The 23168-nt window shown below is 40.0% G+C and overlaps 1 protein-coding gene across 1 annotated transcript in view; it reads right to left on the bottom strand.

The window, feature by feature from the left end:
• Nucleotides 1-8262, bottom strand: part of Ndfip2 (Nedd4 family interacting protein 2) — a 53433-nt gene extending 45171 nt beyond the window's left edge. The window contains exon 1 of the mRNA XM_036199908.1: nt 7882-8262. Coding sequence (XP_036055801.1) covers nt 7882-8226 — 345 coding nt within the window. The 5' untranslated portion in view covers nt 8227-8262. The remainder of the gene's footprint in view (nt 1-7881) is intronic.
• Nucleotides 8263-23168: the final 14906 nt, after the last annotated feature.

Below are 23168 nucleotides of genomic sequence, written 5' to 3'. Positions count from 1 at the left end.
GAAGTTCAAGGCCTAGCCTGAACTGCAGTGTGTGACTGTCTACAAACAAATGTGAGAGTGAGGCGGGAAACTTATTCCCTCTCCTTCTGAATCTAGGTTGGTCCTACAACTGCTCTGACCAAAAGAGATGCAGAGACACTGAATTTTAAACTTTTAAGCCTAGACCTCAAAAAATGGCAGTTTCTTCCTCCACCTAAGCTGTGAGAAGCCACAGCCATATTGAGAAGGCACATGAAGAAGACATAAGAAAGCACACCAAGAATTGGGGTGTTTTTGTCAACATATTCAATATTCATTCTCTCTCTCTCTCTCTCTCTCTCTCTCTCTCTCTCTCTTGGTGTTTTGAGACAGGGTTTCTCTGTATAGCTTTGCGCCTTTCCTGGAACTCACTCTGTACACCAAGCTGGCCTCGAACTCACAGAGATCTGCCCAGCTCTGCCTCCCAAGTTCTGGGATTAAAAGCATGCACCACAACCACCCGGCTATATTTTCTTTTGAAAGATTATTTTAATTATGTATGGGTATGTGTGCAGGTGCCCTTGAAGTTCAACACCACCCAACAAGGATTCTGGGAACTGAACTCAGGTCCTCTGCAATGATACATACCTTTAACCCCGAGCCATCTTTCCAGCCTCCAAAATAAATTTATAGATTATCTGTATCATAGTATTTTCATGATCTAAATTACTATTCAAATGTTACCGAAAATATATTACACTAATACTAGAATATGTACAGCTCAAATATACCTAATAGGGTCTGAATTTGATTCAGTATTGCTCATGAATGCTGAATTCATTCAAGTATTTAGATATTTTAATGAGATACATTCAAGTCAATGGCAGTTACAATTGTCATAACATTCATAGAAATCGTGAGGGGAACTTTAAGGTGCACTAAAAAACAATCACCCTTGCAATCAAGGGAACATAATATTGATCCCAGAACTGAATACAACACATCAGAGTGCAGATATACACCTTGGTAAGCTACTTGATACACACAAATTTTAATGTAAATTTTTCTCATGTACAGATTTCCTAAATCTTAAAAGTCTATTTGAAAGAATAAGTAAAAAAGAGTCTTTCATAGAACCCCTGAAGAATCTTTGAGGAAAGCCCTTCACTCCACAGTAGAAAGACACACAAGCACGTAATTCAAGACAATAACTTTTCTACTATTGTGATTCTCCACTTTTCCTTTGACTTGGTGCAAACGGCAGATCCAAAAACTCCTCTAATCATAGATTTAAAGGGATTCCTACACTCAAGAATAAGACTGTATGTGGCAAATAAACCAAACTAGGACTTCTCATAAAGTAAGGAGAAATATAAATAGGAGAGAATATACTATGGTCAAAGAATTAACAAGAAATAAGCCCTGCTAGACATCAGCAATCAGGACATAGAACCAGAGGGAAGGTTGCTGAGCTGTGGCTCTACAGGTCCTGGAGGCCCCATCAAGGAACCTGTATGCTAAGAATTACATACTTCATTCAAAGTCGTCAGAGTAGAAGCAATTCTAAAGACTGAAAAGACCAAAAAAAAAAAAAAAAAACTAGACAACTATTTCAGGGGAAGAGTTTGGGTCTGGTAGTTTCTTATGCAATTAAATATGCATCTACACTATTATTCAGTAATTCTATCCAAAAGAAGTAAGTGCATGTCCACAAAAAGACAAAAATATTTCTAAATTTCCTTTATAATAGCCAAAAGCTAAAAACAATCCAAATGTCTCCCAACAAAGCAACAGATAACAAAAGTCTGTTCACACAACTGGTATCAAATAAAACTACTCAACAGCAAAAGGAGGTGATGCACTGACATTTATAACATGGACCCATCTCAGCCTTTCATACTGAATAAAAGAAGCTTTACAGTCTCATAAACTAACCATGCTAAAACTAGAAGGCCTGCCTGTTTAAAGTGCTTAAAGAAAAATTACCGGGGAGATAGGAATTGACTGGCAAAGATTGCAGGAAAATTTTCTGGAGTGATGGTAATATTCTGTATGATGGCAATGAGTTTTATTTGTAAACAACAATGGTACAGACTGGTTATTTGTGTTTCTCAGGGATGCTGAGTGAGGCCTTGTCTCAAATTTTAAAAATTAAAAATTAAAAAGAGGGAGCTAGGTGGTGGTGGTGTACATCTTTAATCCCAGCACTCCAGAGACAGAGGCAGGTGGATCTCTGTGAGTTCAGCTGTTACACAGAGAAACCCTGTCTTGAAAAAGAAAAAGTTAGAAAGAGGACACTAAGTTGGGAGGGAATCGAGTGGAGTAGATCTGAAAGAGGAGGAAGAGGAGGAAGAGTATGATCAAAATACAGTGTACGTAGATACGAAATTCTCACGGGATAAAAATATTCTACCTTTTAAATAATACTGAAGACATACAAAAGCCTAAGTGGAGCAAACTGCTATTTCTTCCAGTTTTCTATGTATTTGTACATATTTGAAAGTTGTAATGGTAAATGCTATTGAATGGTGAAGTAGGGGTTTAGACGGAAACCACTGAAGGTTTTTGAGAAAAAAATCGAATTTGTATTAAAAGAACATGACTCATTCCATGCAAACAATAAACCAAAGGGCAGCTAAGCAACAGAAGAAAGTGGTAATTATTTCAGAGCATGAACCAGGAAGAACTCACATGGAGAATAAAGACAGAGATGTCAGAAGAAAGCTTCTAAGTATCAGGAAGAAGGAAGGACTTTCAAGGACAGTATGACAGAGACTAAAGCAGACAAGAGCTTGGAAATATCAGATTATGCAACTGGGCACGCTTGAGTACGTAAAAAGCAGTAATAGAGGCAGATAATGTATATTGATAAATTCAAGAGCACGAAGGTCACGAAAATCAGGAGAGACCAAAAAGGAGGTAACTAGAAGCAACATAAAGTAAAGGGCTGTGGCATTTCTTTAAAATGGAAAGTGAAAGCAGACAGCGACACCTAGAAGTCACCTAGAGTGGTCCACCGGGTGAGGCAGTGGTCCTAGGTCTCAAAACCTCACAGCAGTCTTGCTGAGTCATTAGCACAGCTTTCAGCTTCCGGATGCTGAACCCTCCTGTGATAACTCCACAGACAACCCAGAGCTAAGGTAAGCACAGAAGCTCCTTACAAGGCAAATAAACCAGCACTGCTGTTTGTTACAATGTTATCTGCTTCCTACAAACTAGACAGATAAATAAAAAGGGCTAAGCCCAAGACTCCAGTTGACTCAGACGTGACACTCACTCACTGCCGTGCCTCCCCAAATACTCATTAGCCTCAGAGGACTTTGGAACAAGGAAAACTACTCAGATATGCTGGGTTCCTGTTGCTTGGTACAGCTATGAGTAACGTCATTTGTTCTGACTTAGGAGTCTCCTGTTTTCTGCCAACAACCATGAAACATTAACAGACTAAGTCATTTGCTTATGAAAACAGTAGTCATTTCTATGTGCCAGTCTCTATATCAGTGGTTCTCAACCTTCCTAATGTTGTAACGCTTTAATACAGTTTTTCACGTTGTGGTGACCGCCAACCATAAAATTATTTCATTGCTACTTCATAACTGCAATTTTGCTACTGTTATGAATTGTAATGTAAATATCTGACATACAGGGTATCTCATACCGGACCCTGTGAATGGGTCTTCCACACAGTTCCTTCCCCACCCCCCACCTCCCGCAAGAGGTTACAACCCACAGGTTGAGAACCACAGCTCAGTATGCTTTACATATATTATAGTATTTAGTTCTCACAATAAATACTTATGAGGTTGTACTAATACGAGGAAACGATGCTTTAAGATGTGGAGTAACTAACCCAATGTTTCAAAACCTGCAAACAGGAGGCTGGTAAGAAGGCTCAGTGGGATAGAAACAAATGCAGAGACCCACAGCCAAAGATTAGACAAACCTCGGAAATCCTTTGTAAGAGGGGGAGGGAGATTATGGGAGCCAGAGGGGCCAAGGACAGCACAGGAAAACACACAGCCAACTAACCCAGGCTCCTTGGGGGCTCATGGAGACTGAACCACCAACCAGAGAACTGGCATGGGACTGACCTGGGCCTTCTGCACATGCCTTACAGTTGTGTGGCTTGGTTTTCTTAGGAGACTCCTGGCAGAGGGAGGAGGAACTGTCTCTGACTCTGTTGCCTCTCTTGGGACCCTTTCCTCCAGTTGGGTTGCCTCATCTGGCCTCAGGGGTGAAGGGGAGCCTAGTCTTGCTGCAGCTTGATCTCCACAGCTGGCTGATGTCCATGGGAAGAAGCCTGTGCTTTTCCGATAGGACAACTTGGGGGGGGGGGGGGGAGTTGATGGGCTGGAAAAAATTAACTAATTAATAAAAATAGGGCTGGAAAAAATTAATTAATTAATAAAAATAGAAAAGTTTAAAGAAAAAAAAAGATGGCTCAGTGGTTAAGAGTATTTGATCTCTTCCAATGACCAGAGTTAAGTTTCCAGCACTCACATCAAGTGACTTACAACCATCTGAAACCAAAGCTCCAGGGGATTTTCTGGTATCCTTGGAGACCAGCACACACACACATATATGAAAAAGGGTTGTGTTTTTTTTTTTAATTGCAAACACAGCAACCTAAATATAAGCCTAGATGACATTAAAGCCTGTTTTTTGTTGTTTTGTAGCACCAAAAATGGAACCAGCACCTTCTGTGCAAACATTCTAGGCCAAGTGCTCTGCCACTGAGCTACATCCCAGCTCCCTAACTGGAGTTTAGCACTTCAAACCTCCTTCCTTAGTTGATTTATCAGGAGCAACTTTAATTCTCCAGACACAAAAGTACTCAGACCTCTAGAGTACAAATACCTCAAATTACATTGAATAGAAAACTTACATTGTAGGAATGTTAACATTATCTTTAAAAATGTAAAAAACGAAAATAATTTTGTGGTCAAAGATCAAAAACAACTAGGGTAAAGAAACCTAAGCTACTGTCTTTACTAAAGAACTTTCTCACTATGTTAGTATGTTAGACGTAGTCCAAGCTATTGTCGGCATTCTAGGACACAGTTCAACTAGTACACAGAAACTGCTGCTATAATTAACACTACCAACTCAAACTGTACACTGTCTTTTAAATCTTACTAGTCAGCTTGTTGCAGGTACATGAGCCTTCAAAATAGAGAACATCAAAGCCAGAATGTAGTTTGGCAGCTGCAAGACAAGTTAGCTACCTAACCATTTGGCACATTGCTCTTTTCCTACCAAGCACAACTAAATTTCCCATAACACAGTGAAAGTATACATCATGTCCAGTTTTGTTTTCCAGAAATTAGAATAGGACCAAGATTTTGAGGCTATAATTTTATCTACTGTCATGGATCTTTTTAACAATGGACAGGAAAGAGGAGGGGGGGACCAATTCGTATAGTCAGGAATGGTGGTGTGAACCTGTCACAGTAGTGTGAGGCTGAGGCTAGACAGGAGGGTGTTTTACTCAGCTGTAAAGAATGAAGCTACAACATTCACAGGAAACAGGAAGACAGATGGAACTGGGAGGTTAATATGTTAAGTGAAATAAGCCAGATTCGGAGAGAAAAATGCAACATGTTTTCTAATAAGGGGAATCTAGATTTAAATTTATACATACTAATGTATACATATATACATATGTGTGTGTGTGTGTGTGTATATATATATATATATATATATATATATATGATGTGAAAGTACAAAAAGAACTTATAAAATTCACTACTTAATATGCTAGCCAAAGCAATAATAATACACTTCAGATGGTCCAGATAAAGTGTATATATACATGCACTGAACACAGTAGGTCATTCCGGTGGCCCAGGCACCACCAGTCTGTAGAGGTGAGTTTTAGCTCTTTAAACAAGAGTAAAGTAGCACAGCATAGCATTTCTCAGCTCTAGATACAGTTCCCTATCTCCTGACCTAATCATCCCTTAACACACAACAACCAAAGTTGTTTATGAATCAATCTAGAGTTTCAAAATAAGACCTGAGCTAAAGGCAGCCACAGAATAGTCGTATTCATCATATAAACTGGGTTTCCAGATTGAAAACTAGCTATAAAGTCTACTCAAAACATGAAATTCAGCTATACCCATGCTATGTCCCCAGACACTGACGTAATAGGAAGCCATTCTCAGCAAGCCAAGAGTTGTCCCGGAGATAAACTGCGCAAGTAAAAGAATTTAAATGCAAATTTAAACTGTGATAAAATTCTCTAATGCTTCCACTTATAAAGAAAAATAATATTCTACTTAAAATAAATAATTTATTTAGAATGATTTTCGGCCTCAGCCCTTACGGAGTGCCTCCACCCATTCAAAGTCTATATAGGACATAGCTTCAGTTTTGAAGTGGGGGGGCAAAATGTGGAATTCTCAACCTACTTTGAAAGTTAGACAAAAAGGAAATAAATTAACAGTAAAAGCAAGCTCCAATGTTTTATCTGGAGACTCTGAGGGGAAAAATAGTTCCAACTAGTTACATCTACAGAAAGCAAAGGAGACAACATAATAAATTGTTTACCATGAAACTATTTTAAGTAGGGACCATGGTTGAGCACAATAAGGAAAATCAGACCAAAGAAAGAATTCAAATCAATTCATATCACTACAAGACACAAATAGAAATGGGAAGGATTTGAAAAAGTATCAATGTTAAAATTATCCAAGATGTTTATCAGTGGCATTTCTTTCTAACAAACACTTAGAAAAGTGTCTTTAAAAGTACAACGCCATCCAAAACGGGCACCTTGAAAAGCACCTTCTATAAAATGGCAATTTTTTTCCTAAGCCGTTCTGAAAATTTTCAGAAAGTTCATAATCTGAATCACCTGGCCGTGTTACAGCAAATAAACTCAAATGATACGGAGAAGTCTTACCAAAGAAAAATGAAAGATTAGTTATGGTACGATCCTCTCTTACACAATCCTTGGCGTTTGTCAAAAGGCCCTTGATAGAAATGCCTGAGTGACAACACACAAGCTAACAGACAGGAAAGGTGACATATGGGACCAACTGTACAATTTTATAAACTACGACACACACCATCAACAAGATGCACAAGTGCTTTTCTCCTCTCCCTCGGTCAATAGGTTTCACTCAACTATCTGAAAGTTTATAAACGAAAACGCAACACAGCAAATACTGCTGGCAATGATATTTACAATAGTTATCGCCAACGACACCATTAGAACACACCAAGGCAGGGAAAATACAGAAATTCTAACAAAGAAAATACAGGGCACGTTTCACTTATTTAAATATAGTCAGAGGTTCATACACTTGAGAGTTAAAACTCTGCATTAAATGAAAACTATTTTTTTTTCAAACAAGATCTGAAATTTATTTCTAATAAAACGCTCCACGCCCACCGAAACACACACACACACACACACACACACACACACACACACACACACACAGTGGGGACAGATTTTTTTTTTCCCAACAAACGATCCCTTTAATACTAACAGAATGGAAAAGGGCAGAAGGACAAGGTTAAGCAGAACGAGGCTCGTTCGTCCCCCACCCCAGCTGCTCCCTACAGATCCGCACAGCCCCGAACGCGGGTTTCCAGCCCAGCTGCATCCCACTCCATCTGTGACGCCGATCGCCTCCCTGACAGGTCCGCGCACGCTGCCGCGCCGCCGGTGGAAACCCCACGACAGGGTCTCACGCGTGTCTGAGTCAGGGGAGAAGGAAATGACAGGAGGGGAAACGAAGCCGGCCGCAGCCGGTCGGGGAGGTCGGGGAAGGAAGGGGGATTGGTGCGGGGCAGGCCGTCGGCTGCGGCCGGGGGCTGGAAGGGTCTCGCGGGGAGACGGGGAGGCAGCCGGGGTCCTCTCCGGGGTGGCCCGGTGGCGGCCGTGGGGTCCCCCGGGGCCCGCGCACTCACCACCTGGTAGCGGCCAGTCCCCGGCTGGTGGTGATCCATCCTGCCCGCCTCGGGGTCTGGCTTGCGAGCGGGCGTGTCCCGTCGGGGCTCAGTTCCTTCGGCCTCCCCGATGGACGACGACGTCGCCGCCGCCGCCGCCGCCGCTGCCGCAGAGCCCCTTCCGCCGCCTCGGGTTCTGCCGCCGCGCTCGCCCGGCGGGGCCGCTTCACTTCCTGTCGCTGCCTCTGCTACGGCGGAGACCTCCGCGTCGCTCGCCGATCCGCGCCGCAGCTCCGGGGAGCCGCGCGAGCTACTGCGCAGGCTCGGGGCGGACGCGCATGCTCGCTGGCTCCGCCGGCGTCCCATCCGTGTCCGGGCGGCGAAGGTGTCCCTAGGTGGGAGGGGATGGAAAAGTCAGGCAAGTCCCGGGGAGCTCTCGAGGATGTCAGCGGGTAGGGAGTGGGCGGTGGCAAAAGAAGCGGAAAAAAAAAAAAGAAAGAGAGAAAAAAAAACAGTCGCCCCGCTTGATTGGACTTTTCCGAGAGGGCAGGTTTCACTGTGGGGCGAGCGAATGCACCGTCACTGCGAAGGCGAACGTTCAGGGGAGAGGAGGTGCATTCCTAGAGCACGTAATAGCAAATCGCCCTTGTGATAGTCCCAAGCCTAGACCCCTCTTCAGGGCAGTCCCAAAACGTTCGTTCAAATCACTAATGAGGTCATGAGTTACCAAATAAATGTACGTTATATAGATATAGATCTTCGGCTTTAAAGTCACAGTAAAATTTCGAGGAAGGAAAAAGACACACAATTCTTGCTTCCTCTTACGCATAATAGCATTCCTCAGTAGAACAGGGCATTGGTAACAAATGTCGAACCCACAATACCATACCATTGTCACCTAGAGTCCATAGATTGCCTTGGGGTTCGTCTTGAGTATTGTATAGTCTACAGAGTTCTGACAAATATGCCGTAACGATACACTTTATAGTTCATACCGAATGGTTTCACTGCCCTGAAAAGCCTGCGTAGGACTTTTCCTGCCTCTTTCTTTTGCCCCCTTCTTGGTAGTAAAAGACTTATTCAGCTGACTCTTCAGGCATACCCCTATAACTTACAGAGAAAGAGGCCTTCAGAAATAGGAAGAAATGAGGAGGACAGAAGAAAATGATGAAATGAGGTAGGGTTTTTGAGGTAATCCTAGGGTAATACTAAGATTTGGCAAGGATATTCCACAAGGAATAACTTTGTGGAATATCACCATACCTGGTGACTAGCAACACATGACCTACTGTGTATGTGCGTCTGTTTCTCTCTCACAAGGCACAGAGTGTACCAGGCTTTTTCTTTTAGGCTACCAACCAGCTCCCAAATCATGACATGGAGACTTATTAGTTATAAATGGTCAACCTAGCTTAGGCTTGTTTCTGGCTAGCTCTTTGAATTGACCTGTTTCTCTTCATTTACCTTTGCCTCGTAGCTTTTTAATTTTCTTCTGTGTATCTTACTTTCACTGCTTCCTCTGTGTCTGGCTGGTGGCTGCCTGGGTTCTGGCCCCTCTTTCTCCCTTGTTCTCTCATCTCTCGTTCTTCTGTCTTGAGCCTAGATTTCTCCTCCTATTTATCTTCTCTGACTGCCAGCCCCAGCTACCCTTTCTCTGCCCCTAGCTATTGGACATTCAGCTCTTCATTAGACCAATCAGGTGCCTTAGGCAGGCAAGGTAAAACAAATTCAACACATCCTTACATAATTAAACACACATCCTTACATCGTTAAACAAATGCAGCATAAGCGGATGTAGCACACCCCTTCACATAGTTAAAATAATAGTCCACAGCATAAACAAATGTAACACATCTTTGCCTAGTTCAAATAATATTCCGGGGTTGGGGATTTAACTCAGTGGTAGAGTGCTTGCCTAGCAAGCACAAGGCCCTGGGTTCGATCCTCAGCTCCAAAAATGAACAAACAAAACAAAACAAACAAACAAAAAAAATCAAATAATATTCCACAATCACAGAGCTTGTTTCTCTGTCAAGAAGAAGAGTATGGTGGACCAGCAAAAGGTACCTTTTAATCAAAACATCTACTTATTGTACCCTAAGGACTATGACCCCACCTGATCTGGCCCAACCATCTATTTTAAGATAACCAAGCCCTTTCTCCATAAATTATCTTACTCTGGAGATCCCCTGAGGGAAACTGGGGGGATCTGAAAACCTCTCACTTTACTTTCATATATGTTCAGAGGAGACTTCTAAAATAAAGGAAACCAGTAGAGGAGCCTGGAAAACTGGTTCAACTAGCAAGATACAACAAAGTTCAATAATCTCTGGAAAATCGTTAACTAAAACAGTTGAGTCTTCCTGATGTTTGGTTGGTTTTTTTTTTTTTTGTTTTTGTTTTTTTCAAATCATTCATCAGATCTCTATTTGGGCCATCTTAAATATCTAATATCAGCATTACCAGTTTAACAATAAAAAGTGATGATATTGCCATACATAATATTCTTTAAATTTGCTTTCATGTGCTCCAATGTAATATATTTTAAATTCTAAAGTAATAAGCATGCCATTTCATTGATTAGTATAAATGCTAGCTCCCTCTTAGTTATCACCCTAAATGGAATTATCTCTCCTGACACCTAATGTTAGCAAAGAAAAATTAGATTCCTATACAACTTCTTATCTATAAAGATAATTTAGAATTGAATTTTTTGTCCTTTTATTTTCATTGGCCGCTTAAGTTCACTTGTTTTTAAATTTCAATACTTCTAAGAAATAGGAGTCATTGAAAATTAGAGGCCTGACTCAAAGTAGACCCCCTGAATCCTGATAATATACCGATTGTTTCATTTTGTCCCCGCCCAGGTTCTCTGAATATGTTTCTCCTCTCACAGAGCAGATGACACAACACATTCTCGGTGAGGAAGGATAAGAGAACAGTGAAACAAAGCAACAGCACACGGCACTGGCATTTCCTGAATCTCGTCCCTGTGCATGTCATTGTAGCCTCCATACAACTCGTTGGTGTAGGCAGACATCACTGTAGTCACCACTTAACAGAAAGAGAAACTAAGGCACAAAGAGGCTCACAAAGAGAGTGAGCCACATAACCAGGGCTAAAGTCACCAGTAAGTGGTGATAGGCACCAGAACCTCTACAGTGTTAGGCATTGTGCTAAATATTGCACCCTAGAAAAAAGAACAAGGCTTTGTCTCCATTTCTCCCGTGGCACTGACACAGAAGAGAGAAAATCATGATACATCATAAATAGCCGATCTGAATTCCTTCAGTCCTACCTTTTTCATCTACAGGAAATCATGATGCTTTATGTCATCTGCATAAGAGGCTTTCTGATCACTTTTTCCCATGTCAACTAACCTACGACGACAACAAAACAAGATGCTCACATGTCCCCTGGGAGCCACTCCATGGGGATAAAGTAGAAATCCTCTTAAGAGATCTGAAACAAGAAACGACAATATTCTCTGGAGGTCTTAAACAGTATCTGGTAATATTTTCAACACTTGATCTTTTAACAATGACTCCACTTACCTAAAAAAACTGATGGTGATTCATTACCCGAATCCACCTCAAGTAGAACTGTAAAATTTTACTGTAGTTGACTAACACTTTTTGCAAACCCAATCAAATTCCATCTCCAAATACAACCACCCAAATGTTTACAAGTGCTGCATGCCATCCTGGGTAGAATATCTGCCCCAGATTCTCTTTCAGGAAAGTTCAGTCTGCTCAGCTGTAAGGAATGTGGTCCACCAGCATCTTCCAGTTATTGGCTTTGAAGCTTTAATCCTGAAGTGATGCTCTTTTCTGGACAGCATCCAGCCATTCACTGATGAGGCAGTTGGACAGTGCCTAAGCTGTTCTTTTGTAACACCAGATCTCTTTAAGCCAAACTCACCAAACTGTTGAGCAGGTACTTTGTCAAATCTGCATCATCTTATGGCTGCTCTCCCTGCCTAACCCCTTTTCCTTTCAGACTTGTTACTCCCCAGTGAACCTTAATTTTATGTCAGCATCTGCTTTCTGGAAAGCCCAACATAGGCAAGTACCAAGATATAAAATGATATAATATTATTGACACTATCAAAATTGTGTTAAAATAACTACAACTATCATTTTGTGGCTAGCTTTTCATGTCCACTTCTCGTATAGATATGATATCTTTAGCCCTCACATTAAGAACAACTTTGATGTTATTCAATAGAACAAGAACATGAGGTCATAGCAAACTCGTTGGCACTTACTTTTCACTGGGAACTACTTCCACCTTCCCAGAGGCATAGCCATTCCCTCTGTGAGTAAACTGATTTTATTCACCATCATCTTTCCTAAGCAGGTCTGTTGAGCTGCATATACATATACTGAACTCTTCATTATGATTCCCATAAGTTTAAGAGCAGTAGAGATGCTGTTCCCCACAGAGAGCCACAGGTCTAAATCACAAGTTGGCAAGGTATCCGATCTCTGGAGATTTTCAGTTTTGTGTTACTCCTTCTATACACTGTATAACATATAACTACGTTATCCTCAAGTAGCTTCTAGCTTTTGGTGGATAGTGGGACCCAAATCCTGACAATTAGCTGAAGAAATATATATGACTTTGTACATTTATCTACAGAATGACTGAAAAGTAAATTACCTTCTCCTAGAGACTTCTATCTATATCTAACTAAAACCCATTGTCATTTTCTGAACTTTAATATTCTAAAATATATTTCAAAGCATATGGAAGTCTGCTTTTCACTTTAGTAGATGAGAATAAGCACATTTATTTATCAAATCAGACTTTTCCAACATTACTGTATATATTTGTCCTTAAAGCAGTTGTAGGCTTGAACTCAATTTAGCATCATATCGTGTTCCATATTTAGCTTGTTATGAGATTCCTGTCATCTGTTCAGCTCCATAATTTTAGAGAGAAAATGTAAAGTTAGCAATTTGACAATGTGGCACATGCTTTTTTGCTCTCTCCTTATTCTCTTCCAGTATAAAGGGAAAATATAAAATGAAACTATCTTCCATCCATCAGAATTCAGCTACAGAAACTGAAACAGAAGGAAATAGATGTTAAGGATGTGTTGGGGAGGCTGTAGAGACGGCTCAGCCAGTAAAGGCTAGGCTTACTACCCAAAAGGATATATTTTTGGTTTGGATTTTTTTGTTTGTTTTTTAGCTTTGTTTGTTTTGAAGAGGTTATATATGTTTTTTGTTTTCATAGATTACTGCATGTAACTGTGGGTACTGGCTAGACAGCTCAAGATCTAAAGCTCTGCCTTTCTGGGAGGAGCTAAGGGTTCTGTCTTAGGCAGAAAAAAGAAGGTTTCCCTTCTTAGGAAAACCCAGCTCTGCTTTTAAATACAATTAAGCAATCAAATCAGCTCCATTTAGATTCTAGAAGATAACCTTTACTTAAAGTCAACTGATGAACTTCAGCCGTACTTTAAAATGCCATCACAGCAATGCTACTTTTGACTGATTAGTCAGACTACACCCTAGCCATATTGATGTGCTGAACTGTATCCCAGGTTTATTTAGACACAAGCTAAAATGGTCTCTGTAGAATAAAGATAGAGTATAAATAGAAAGAAAAAGGAAGGTACCAAAAAGGTAGCTTATACATTAAAATAATTTTCTTGCATTTGTTTCCTATCAGGTTTATCTCATATAAAGTACTTAGGTGTAGTTGTGTGGAGGCATCACTAGCCAATAATTCAAAAAGATAAGAAGTATGATTAACTGTATTTCAATCCTGACACTATAATTAGCATTTTTATTTTTCCCATTGTTTAGGTATGGAAAACAAATTTGAACAAGTCAATATCCATTTTGCATTAGGGAGTTCAAACTTGAATTGGAACAACACATAAGTTATTACAATAATCTCTTCTATACCCTGAGTACCTCTAATTCTTCGACTATACTAAAGCAGAGCTTTGTGTGATGTAATTTTGTCTCCTTTTTTCTGTGTAAATCAATCCTTGTCATTGTAAGAAATCAGATATGACCTTGACCTTTATTGCCAATTGTGATAGATTTCTTTTAACTGATTGATATGTGATCTCTGTGTAAGAAAAAAATGTACGGAAAATACTAGGAGAAAGGGATGTCTCTCCATGTTAGTGAGCACAGTTCTCATCCCTCCACAGTGAGTCTATGTCTCTCCTGTTCAGCAATAAGGTCACCATATGAGGCTGCCTTATTTCAGCACTGAACGTAAGAGACGTCTAGCATCCGAAAGGATGAGTGAAGAAGATAATCAGGCAAAATGACTTCCTAAATGCTGCTTTGTCAAAAGCAGGAAACAACTCAAACCTATTCCCTAACTTTCAAGTAGAGAAAAGGCTGGTGTCTCCTAGAGCCTCAGAAAGTGAACAGAGTGGACAGAAGGAAGTTCCTTTGACATGGCACTCTGATTGTCACTAGTATGTGAAGTTTCCTTGAAACACCTATAAACTTTGGTAGCTAAGGATATTTACTAAAAGATCTGCAGGGCCAGGCATGGTGGTGCACACCTGTAATCCCAGCTCCGGGAAGAAGAGGCAGATCTCTGTGAGTTCAAGGCCAGCCCAGTTGACATAGCAAATTCCAAGCTAGCCAGAGCTATATAATGAGACCCTGTCTCAAGATAAATAAATAAACAAACAAATTTCAGGAGAGAGAATCCCTCTAAATCAAAGACATCAAGTTTTCACCTTCTTTCTCCAGGTACTCTTAAAAACAGACCCGTACATGATCCAAACATGTGTGCACATATTAATTCAGCATACCCAGTAGGAACTTTGTTAGTTTGAATGAAGCAGATGTTAAGAATGACAGTGACGGGGATGGAGGGATGGCTCAGAGGTTAAGAGCACCGACTGCTCTTCCAGAGGTCCCGAGTTCAATTCCCAGCACCCACATGGTGGCTCACAACCACCTGTAATGAGATCCGGCGCCCTCTTCTGTATACATAATAAATAAATAAATCTTTAAAAAAAAGTGACATTTGGCTAGAAACCAACTCTGTAGGAAACAGAGTCATAAAACTCTAGCATTTGTGTACTTTGCCCAGAACTGCAAGATCACCCAAGTCAACACCTTCATTTTAAAGAAAAGGAAACTGGTTTGGGGCACTGGGAAGGTAGTTCAGTCTGTAAAGTTTGATTCCCCCAAGCTCAGATTTAAGAGGCAGGCAGTGTGGCATATGCTTAAACGGCAGCGGCAGGGAGACAGAGACAGTCTCCTGGCACTAAGCAGCCAGCCAGCCAAGTCTACCTGGGGGGCTCCAGGTCAGTGAGGGACCCTGCCTAAAACAAAACAACAAAGTCAACAGTGTCTAAGGAATAACACCCATGTTGACCTCTGCCTCATGCCACATGTTCACATGCCAAACGTGTGTGTGTGTGTGTGTGTGTGTGTGTGTGTGTGTGTGTGTGTGGTGTGTGAGTAGCGTGCAAACCGAAGCTTAGAGAGGAAAGTTCAGACACTTAGGCTAGATCTGCAATCTATTACCACTTCTCTCTCAGCTTTGCTTAATTATTGAAACTTAAAAAAAAAAAATCCAAAGTACTTTTGGCCTTTCCCACCTCATCCAACAAAAAATAGCTCTCTAAAACACTACTGCTGTTGTAAATCAGTAAAGTAAAACTCCAGCAGTCATTAGAAGAAACAAAACAGGTAAATGTATTGCCCCCCAAGAAGTCTCAATTGGTATGAATTCTTTCCAGGTTTCTGCTTTGAAACAAAGAACACAAATGCAGTAAAATATGTTCCCCATAAAGCATTTCTTTGCAAATGTAGTAGATAACGTGAGTCACACATATTCGGGCTTGAAAGTCAAACAAACCTTTTCATTTACATAAAGTTGAAGATGCAAGACAACCTAAATGTTGAGATAAAGAAAATAGGATTCTGTCTCTCTTGACCAAGCCTCTGCTCTATGGTCATGGCCATTTTGACATTTTTTTCTAAAACAATACAGCTACACTGTCCAACATGACAGGCCCTGGTCACATGCGGTCATTTACACATAAACTACAAGTTATTTTCCTTACTCACCCAAGACACATTTCAAATATTCAGTTGCCACAGATAGGTCTAGTGGCTGCCATACTGATCACCATAGATATAGAACACTTACATCACAGAAAGGTCCACTGGACATTATTGCTCAATAAAACATTCTCTTATTCACCTTGAACTATCCCCGCCACCCTGCATTTCCAGAATTAGCCAACTAATTTTGTAATGGCCTTGGTCTCCACTTTGCCATGGCTTAGCAATGTAGCCCCTGGGTAAGTCAACCTGCTCAGCTGGTTTGTTCATGTTTTACACCATAATATTTCCTTCTCCATCTGTCTCACAGATTATTCTGAACCTTGAGTAAAAATGTAACCATCCAAATAGAAAGGACTATTGTTTCCAGAAGCCCTTTTTCTATTGTTAATGTTCCAGTGACTGTTAAGGGAAAAAAAGCTTGGAAGTGTTCACACTTAAATTTTGGGATAAGTATTATAATCTTTGTATAACACTGAAGCAAATTAGGTCTTCCATCATTACCATAGTATATGTTTTTCCAGTGTAATTGGTCTGTACATACCAAGTCATCATAAAGTTATAGACTTCACTGTGTGTCACCAGAGAAAATATGTCTGAAGTTGTTTATCCAGTTGTAAAATTATGATGTGGCATATTAGTCAATCATAATTATGGTAATAATGACTAATGTTTACTGAATGTTGCTAGGAGTTTTTCTGAGTGTTTCGTGCATAGTGTCTCACTACATTCTTGCCATAGGCCAAAACAGCTTTATTTACTAACCAATGGGAACAGCATATACTCACAACATACAGAAAGATATCCCACAGCACTATGTTCTCAGAGTAAACGTATGGAGTAAGCACTGTTGTTGCTTGCTTTTCACATAGCAGAAAATTTATAGCCTGAAGGAATTTACCAAAAAATACAAGTCAGAGAAGAGGTGTGAATGGATGTTTCCTGTCCCACCTGCCAGTTCCCAAATAACCATTCGGGGCTTATATTACTTATAAATGCTCAGCCAGTAGCTCAGGCTTATTACTAACTAGCTCTTACATTTAAATTAACACATTTCTATTAATCTACATTCTGCCACATGGCTCATGGCTTGTTACCTCATTTTTCACATGACCTGCTTGCTCAGCTGCTGGCTGGCTGGCATCTGCTTGACTCTGCCATTCTTTCTCCCAGCATTTTCAGTTGGGCTTTCCTGCCTAGTCTTATTCTGCCTTGCTATAGGCCAATAAGCTTTTTTATTAACCAGTGAGAGTAATACATATTCACAGCATACAGAAGGATTATCCCACAGCAAAGAGGGATGTGCCATATTATAGTTTTACTTTAACTGTATTTTATTTCAATATAATCACACATAAGCAACTATACAGCTCATAAGTCTATACCTTGATGATTTTTGTAAAGAATATAATCTCACCTAGCCAGAATCTAAATTAAGAAATAGAATTATTTCAGATCACCCAAAATACCACAGTGATTTGTTTCCTATCCTTTCCCTTGTGCAAGGAATAACAATTAATGTGACTAGTGGCACTAAAAATTAGTTTTTACTTTTCAAATTTTTACACTAAATTTACCATTTCATTTGTTTAATCTTATATTGTTAAGATTTACTCGTATTATTGAATGTGGTTTTTTATCTGTTCTATCACTATATATCTATTGGTAAATATACCATTCATTTCTTACAAGTTTTACTGAGTAAGTATGGCTTAAACTATGTGGTTTAAGAAACAGAAATGTATACATACATAGTTCTGTAGTTCAGAAGTTAAAGATCAGGGTTTCAACAGGACTGGTTGCTTCAGATATCCATGAAAAAGAATCAGTTTCATGGTTCCCTAACAGTTTCTGGTGGTTTACTTGCAATCTTTTGTGTTCAGTGGTGTATAGATGTATCACTCACTCTCTGTCTTCATCTTCTTATGGTAGTCCCTGTGTGCCTGATTGTACAAAAAGGTTTCCATTCTATGGGGTCACCAGATAGTAGATTAGGGTTCCAAAGTGCTGTCTGACTTCATCTTCACCACAACTATCTACAGCAACACTATTTCCTTAAAAATTCAAGTTCTCAAGCCAGAACTTTCAATACAGAAATGCAGGTGATACAAAAACTCAATACCTAAGAGAGACATTGTTAACAATACTGCTAAAAATGTTCTCATACATGTTTTGGTGACTAAATGTATTGATATTATAAAATATATGTCCCTACAGGTGCACATGCTGGATTATAAATATGTGTGTAATAAATGTTTGTATAAATATATGTGTCTTTGCAGGCTTGTGTGTGTGTGTGTGTGTGTGTGTGTGTGTGTGTGTGTATTTCAGCTTTAGCTGATACTGCAAAACAATTTTCCAAAATGGTTATAAGATTATTTTTTCTTCCAATCAGTATATGGGAATTAAATTGATCTACAGCTTTGCAAACATTTGGTTTGCAAGGAAAAAAACAGAAATATTAACCATTCTGTGGCTAGACAGATGGCTCAGCAGTTCAAAGTACTGGCTGCTGTTCCAGAGGACCTCAGTTAAATTCCCAGCACCCACAGGGTGGCTCCAACCATCTGTAACTCCACCTCCAGGGGTTCCAATGCCCTCTTCTGGCCTCTGGTGCATCAGATATGCAAGAGGTGCACAGATATACATGCAGGCAAAACACCCATACACACCATGTAAAATTTTTTAAATTTAATTTTAGCCAGTTTTGTAAGAGTCTTACTTCTCTTAATGATAGTAAGTTTGAACTCGTTTAGATGCATCTTGGTCATCTTTTCTAAGCTGCTCATTTGTCTGCTTTGCATAACATGGACTTTGTTGTTGCTGCTGGATTTGCCAGCAGTTTTTTGTCGTACTTGTTTGCTTGTTTGTTTATTGAAATGGCTCTTTTGTTAGACATAGCTTTGATGTTAGCAATGGCTCTTGGCATCCGTTTTCACTCTTCTCCATCTTGAGGCAAGCTTCAAGAGTGGGCGCTTGCCGTTGATTTCCTCCCTTTGCTGAATTCTTCTCAAGTGTGTTCTAAATGACTGTCTTGAGAGTTTCCGTAGCTGTGATAAAATGTCATGACCAAAAGCAACTTGTGGATGAAAGGGTTTATTTCATACTTTTCCAGAAAAGAGTCCATCATTGAGGGAAATTGGGGCAGAAGTTCAAGCAGGGCAGGAACCTGGAGGCAGAAACTCACACAGTGGCCCTAGAGGAGTGCTGCTTGCTCCTCCTGGCTTGCTCAGCCTGTTTCTCATTCCATCCAGGATGACCTGTGTAGGGATGGCACCGCCCACAATGAGTTGGGTCCTCCCACATCAGTCATCAATCAAGAAAATGCAGTACAGGCAAAATGTATAAGGGCATTCTCTCAACTGAGATTCTGCCTTCCCAGATGGCTCTAGCTTGGTCAACTTGACATAAAAATCATCCAGGACAATGCCCAATCAGTGATGGGAGGGAAAAATCATCCTATAAAGTAGAAACAGGAGCTGTAAACCATACAGAACCGCCCATCAGTAGATGGCCTATGTGAAGATTGATGGTTTCCTTCCTTACTTGACCTTTGGTTTCAGGAATGAGCGCGTTTAGATTTGTCTCTGTGAGCATCAAACTCATCTGCTCCTGAAGTTCCTTTCAGAGACTGTAGCTGTTTTGCCCACTTGCCTTTCTTTGTGGGTTTTCATCGGGCTTGATTCCCCTTTCCTCAGCTCTGATATTGTTAAGATTTATTCATAATGTTACTGGGATGGGGTTCGTCCTCTCTCAGAGCTTACTATGGGTCCTGCACAGAGTAGACAACCCTTATTACTTTACTGATTGATGGGATGATGATAAAATGCTACTTCATCTAATAAGTCTTCTGAGTCTCAACAAAGAAATCCCCCAGGACATAACAGAAGTGTCACGCTTTACAGGTGCAGTGTAAGAAGCCTCTAATAGTTCTCCTTGACTCTCCCTAAGTGTAAATGGGGTCTGGCCAGTTAAATGCCATCTCCTTTCAATTTTCATGTATTATTGTACAGAGTCTCTCCTAAAATCTCAATTAACTATTGGTTCTATAATGAGCTAAACTACAACTCAGGTTTTAAAAAGTCACTTTATTATTGTGGTAAAATAAACACAATAGAAAAATGTGTTTTTCTGTTAACCATTTTAAGTGCACTGGCATTAAGCACACTCACATTTTCTTGTCTCCACTACAACCATCATTCACACACAGAGCTTTCACCATCACATACTGTAACTGTGTGCCTGTTGAATATCAACTAACTGTTGTTGTCTCCTCCTGGTCTCGGGGAGTTGGTCACCTTTCTGATTTCTGTCTCTATTATTTTGCCTCATTAAAGTATTTCATCTATGTGAAGTTATATATTTCGGTTTTTTTCTTTGACTTATTTTAATTACCATAAAGTCTTCAAAATTTACCCATGCTGGGCTGGTGAGATGGCTGATTAGGTGACAGGACCTGCTGTCAAGCCTGATGATCCCCAGGAGCAACATGATGGAGGGAGAGAATTGACTCTGTGTGTGACACACGTACACATTTGTGCATCTGCATGTGTGTAAACAGTGTCTCAAATCGTTTTCCTTTTGATATGTCAGAGTTTCATCCATGTTACAGCATGTGTTAGGACTATTTATGTGGCAAAATAATGTTCTGATAAATAATAAGCTAAGATTTATTAATATAACCATCATTGAATAGACCTTGGACTGTTTCCACTTGAGATATTTTTATTTAATCTCTGTAACTTCAGCCCAAGGCAAAACTGAATCTTAGAGTTGGTTCTGTCAAAATAAATGTACCCACCTTACTGTAGTGGAGTGAACATTTAATAAGAAAACAAATTATCTAGTGTATCTAGAACCTGCCAAAGAGTTGGGTATCTATCAACTGGCAGCTAGACAGGGTTCACCTTGACAATTGAAGAGTTTGCTCCACACATCTAAGACGACATCCAGACTGATGTATACCACACATACCTTGCTTTATGAAAAGTCATCTTAGGTCAAATACATATGGCTTATCCCCAGGATACTTTTAGCTTCCATAGTAGATTAAAATCAATGAAAGGAGACTGGGATAATTTGTGAACCATGTCCTTTTTCTTCCGGCCACAAACTGTTTGCCAACCTAATAGAGGTTAAAATGTCAGCTCAAAAGTCTGGTTTTAAGCACCATCAATTTTGTTTATCAGATAAATAAAATCATTCCTTTAAGGAATATGCACTTAGTAACTTATATAGAAAACATCTTCAGAATCAACTGAAGACAAACTAATTCAGGGCGGCACTGATCAAACTTTTCAGAATTTTTTTTTAATTAAGTGTGTGTGTGTGTGTGTGTGTGTGTGTGTGTGTGTGTGTGTGTGTGTGTGAATGACTGTGTAAGGTATACATCTATGTGTGTATGTGTGTGTGCACTCCTGTGTGTGGGGGGAGGGTGGCAGCCAAAGGTCAACTTTGGATAACTTCTTTTACTGCTCTGTACCTTTTTTGTTGTTGTTGTTATTGTTTTTACATGTTTTAATTGATTCGGGGTGGAGGTTCTGCACATGTGTGTGGAGGTCAGAGGACAGCGTGTGGGACTCAGTTCTCCTCCTCTTCCTTGTGGTTTCCTGGGATTGAACTCAAATCACCAGGCTGCAGACAAGTGCCTTTTACATGATGAGCATCTTGCAGCCTTCCACCAGATTTTGTGAAAATTCTCACACTGACTCTAGAGTCCTCTGTGTTCAGCTATGTTAGCTGGCAGAGGAGCTATGGGACCTGCCTGTCTCGGCCTCCCCTCCACCTCCCAGCAACCCCTCAAGCATCAGGTTACAGAAGCATGCCAGCACACCCAAATTTTATGTAACTTTTATTCTAGCTGGAACATGGAACATGGGTTCTCATGCTTGCACAGTGAGCACTAACCCCCTGACAATCTTCTCGGTCACCTTGGAAGTGTTTTGAGTGGATTTTATCTAAAAAATAGTTTGCCTCTTATAAAATATTAATATAAGCTATAAAGAACCTTTAGGTATGATTTATAATTTAAAAGCTAGAGTTTTAAAATAAACATTCTATAACTGAAGAAATTAAGTTTCCAAAAGGAAGACTAATGATTGAATTTTGGCCTTTTTTCCAAACATAGTTTTTGGGGAAGCCTGAGACTAATAATTTTCGATATTCTTTTCTGTTTTGTTTGTGATGTGGTCTCCCTGTGTGGTCCAGGCTTACCTCTAACTCTCAACCATCCCACTGCCCCAGCCTCACTCCTGAGTGCTGGGATTAAAGGTATGAGCCATTATGCCTGTCTCTGTTTTCAATTTTATATTCTCTCTTTTTTTTCATGTAACATTGTAAAGCAATAAATACCCTACACAGAATTTTTTAAAGTGTTGAGAAATTTTGTGAGCATACTTTAGAATTTAATAATTTTCTCTTAATTCTTCTGTAAGCAAATTATTACAAAAGAGGTAATAATAGCAAAATAATTAAGAATAGACCTGCACAAATTTATGGTTTCAAATCCCAGACCTCCTAAGACCAGATGATAGCAGAATATTGAGAAGTTGCTTTCTCTATTCAGATTCTTAACTGAAAATACAAAAATATTAACTACCTGATAGGGCTGGTATGAGGGTAAATATGCTAATGTATGTAAAATATTTGCAATGATGTCCTTTTTCAAAAAATTATTTATTTATGTTATGTGTATTGATGTTTTGCCTGAGTGTATATCTGTATGAAGGTGTCAGGTCCCCTGGAACTTGAGTTACAAATAGTTGTGATCTGCCATGTGGGTGCTGGGAATTGAATCTGGGTCCTCTGGAAAAGCAACCAGTGCTCTTAATCACTGAGACACCTCTCTCCAGCCCCAATGATGTCCCTTTTATTAGCACCTTAAAACCTAGGTCTGGTATTCTAAAGAATGAAATGTTAAAATTACATATATATATATATATATATATATATATATATATATATATATATATATATGAAAGTATGATGTGAGTGCATGTGTGGGTGCATGTTCACATTTATGGGTACAAGTGTGTATGTGTGTGTGTGTGAGAGAGAGAGAGACAGAGACACAGACAGAGACACAGACAGACAGACAGACAGAGAGAGCTGGTGCACATGCGTGCATGCTTGTAGAGGCCGAGGGTCTTCCTTGATTACTCTCCCACTTCTCTACCTTACACTGTGTGATGTGCTCTCACCTTCAAACCCCAGAGCATAGTGATAACTAACTAGTCTCACTCACCAGTTTGC

Source organism: Onychomys torridus, chromosome 9 (genome assembly GCF_903995425.1).
Source record: "Onychomys torridus chromosome 9, mOncTor1.1, whole genome shotgun sequence".
Lineage (NCBI taxonomy): Eukaryota > Metazoa > Chordata > Mammalia > Rodentia > Cricetidae > Onychomys > Onychomys torridus.
Note: the sequence above shows the minus strand (reverse complement) of the source record. Positions and strands in the feature narration are given on the sequence as shown.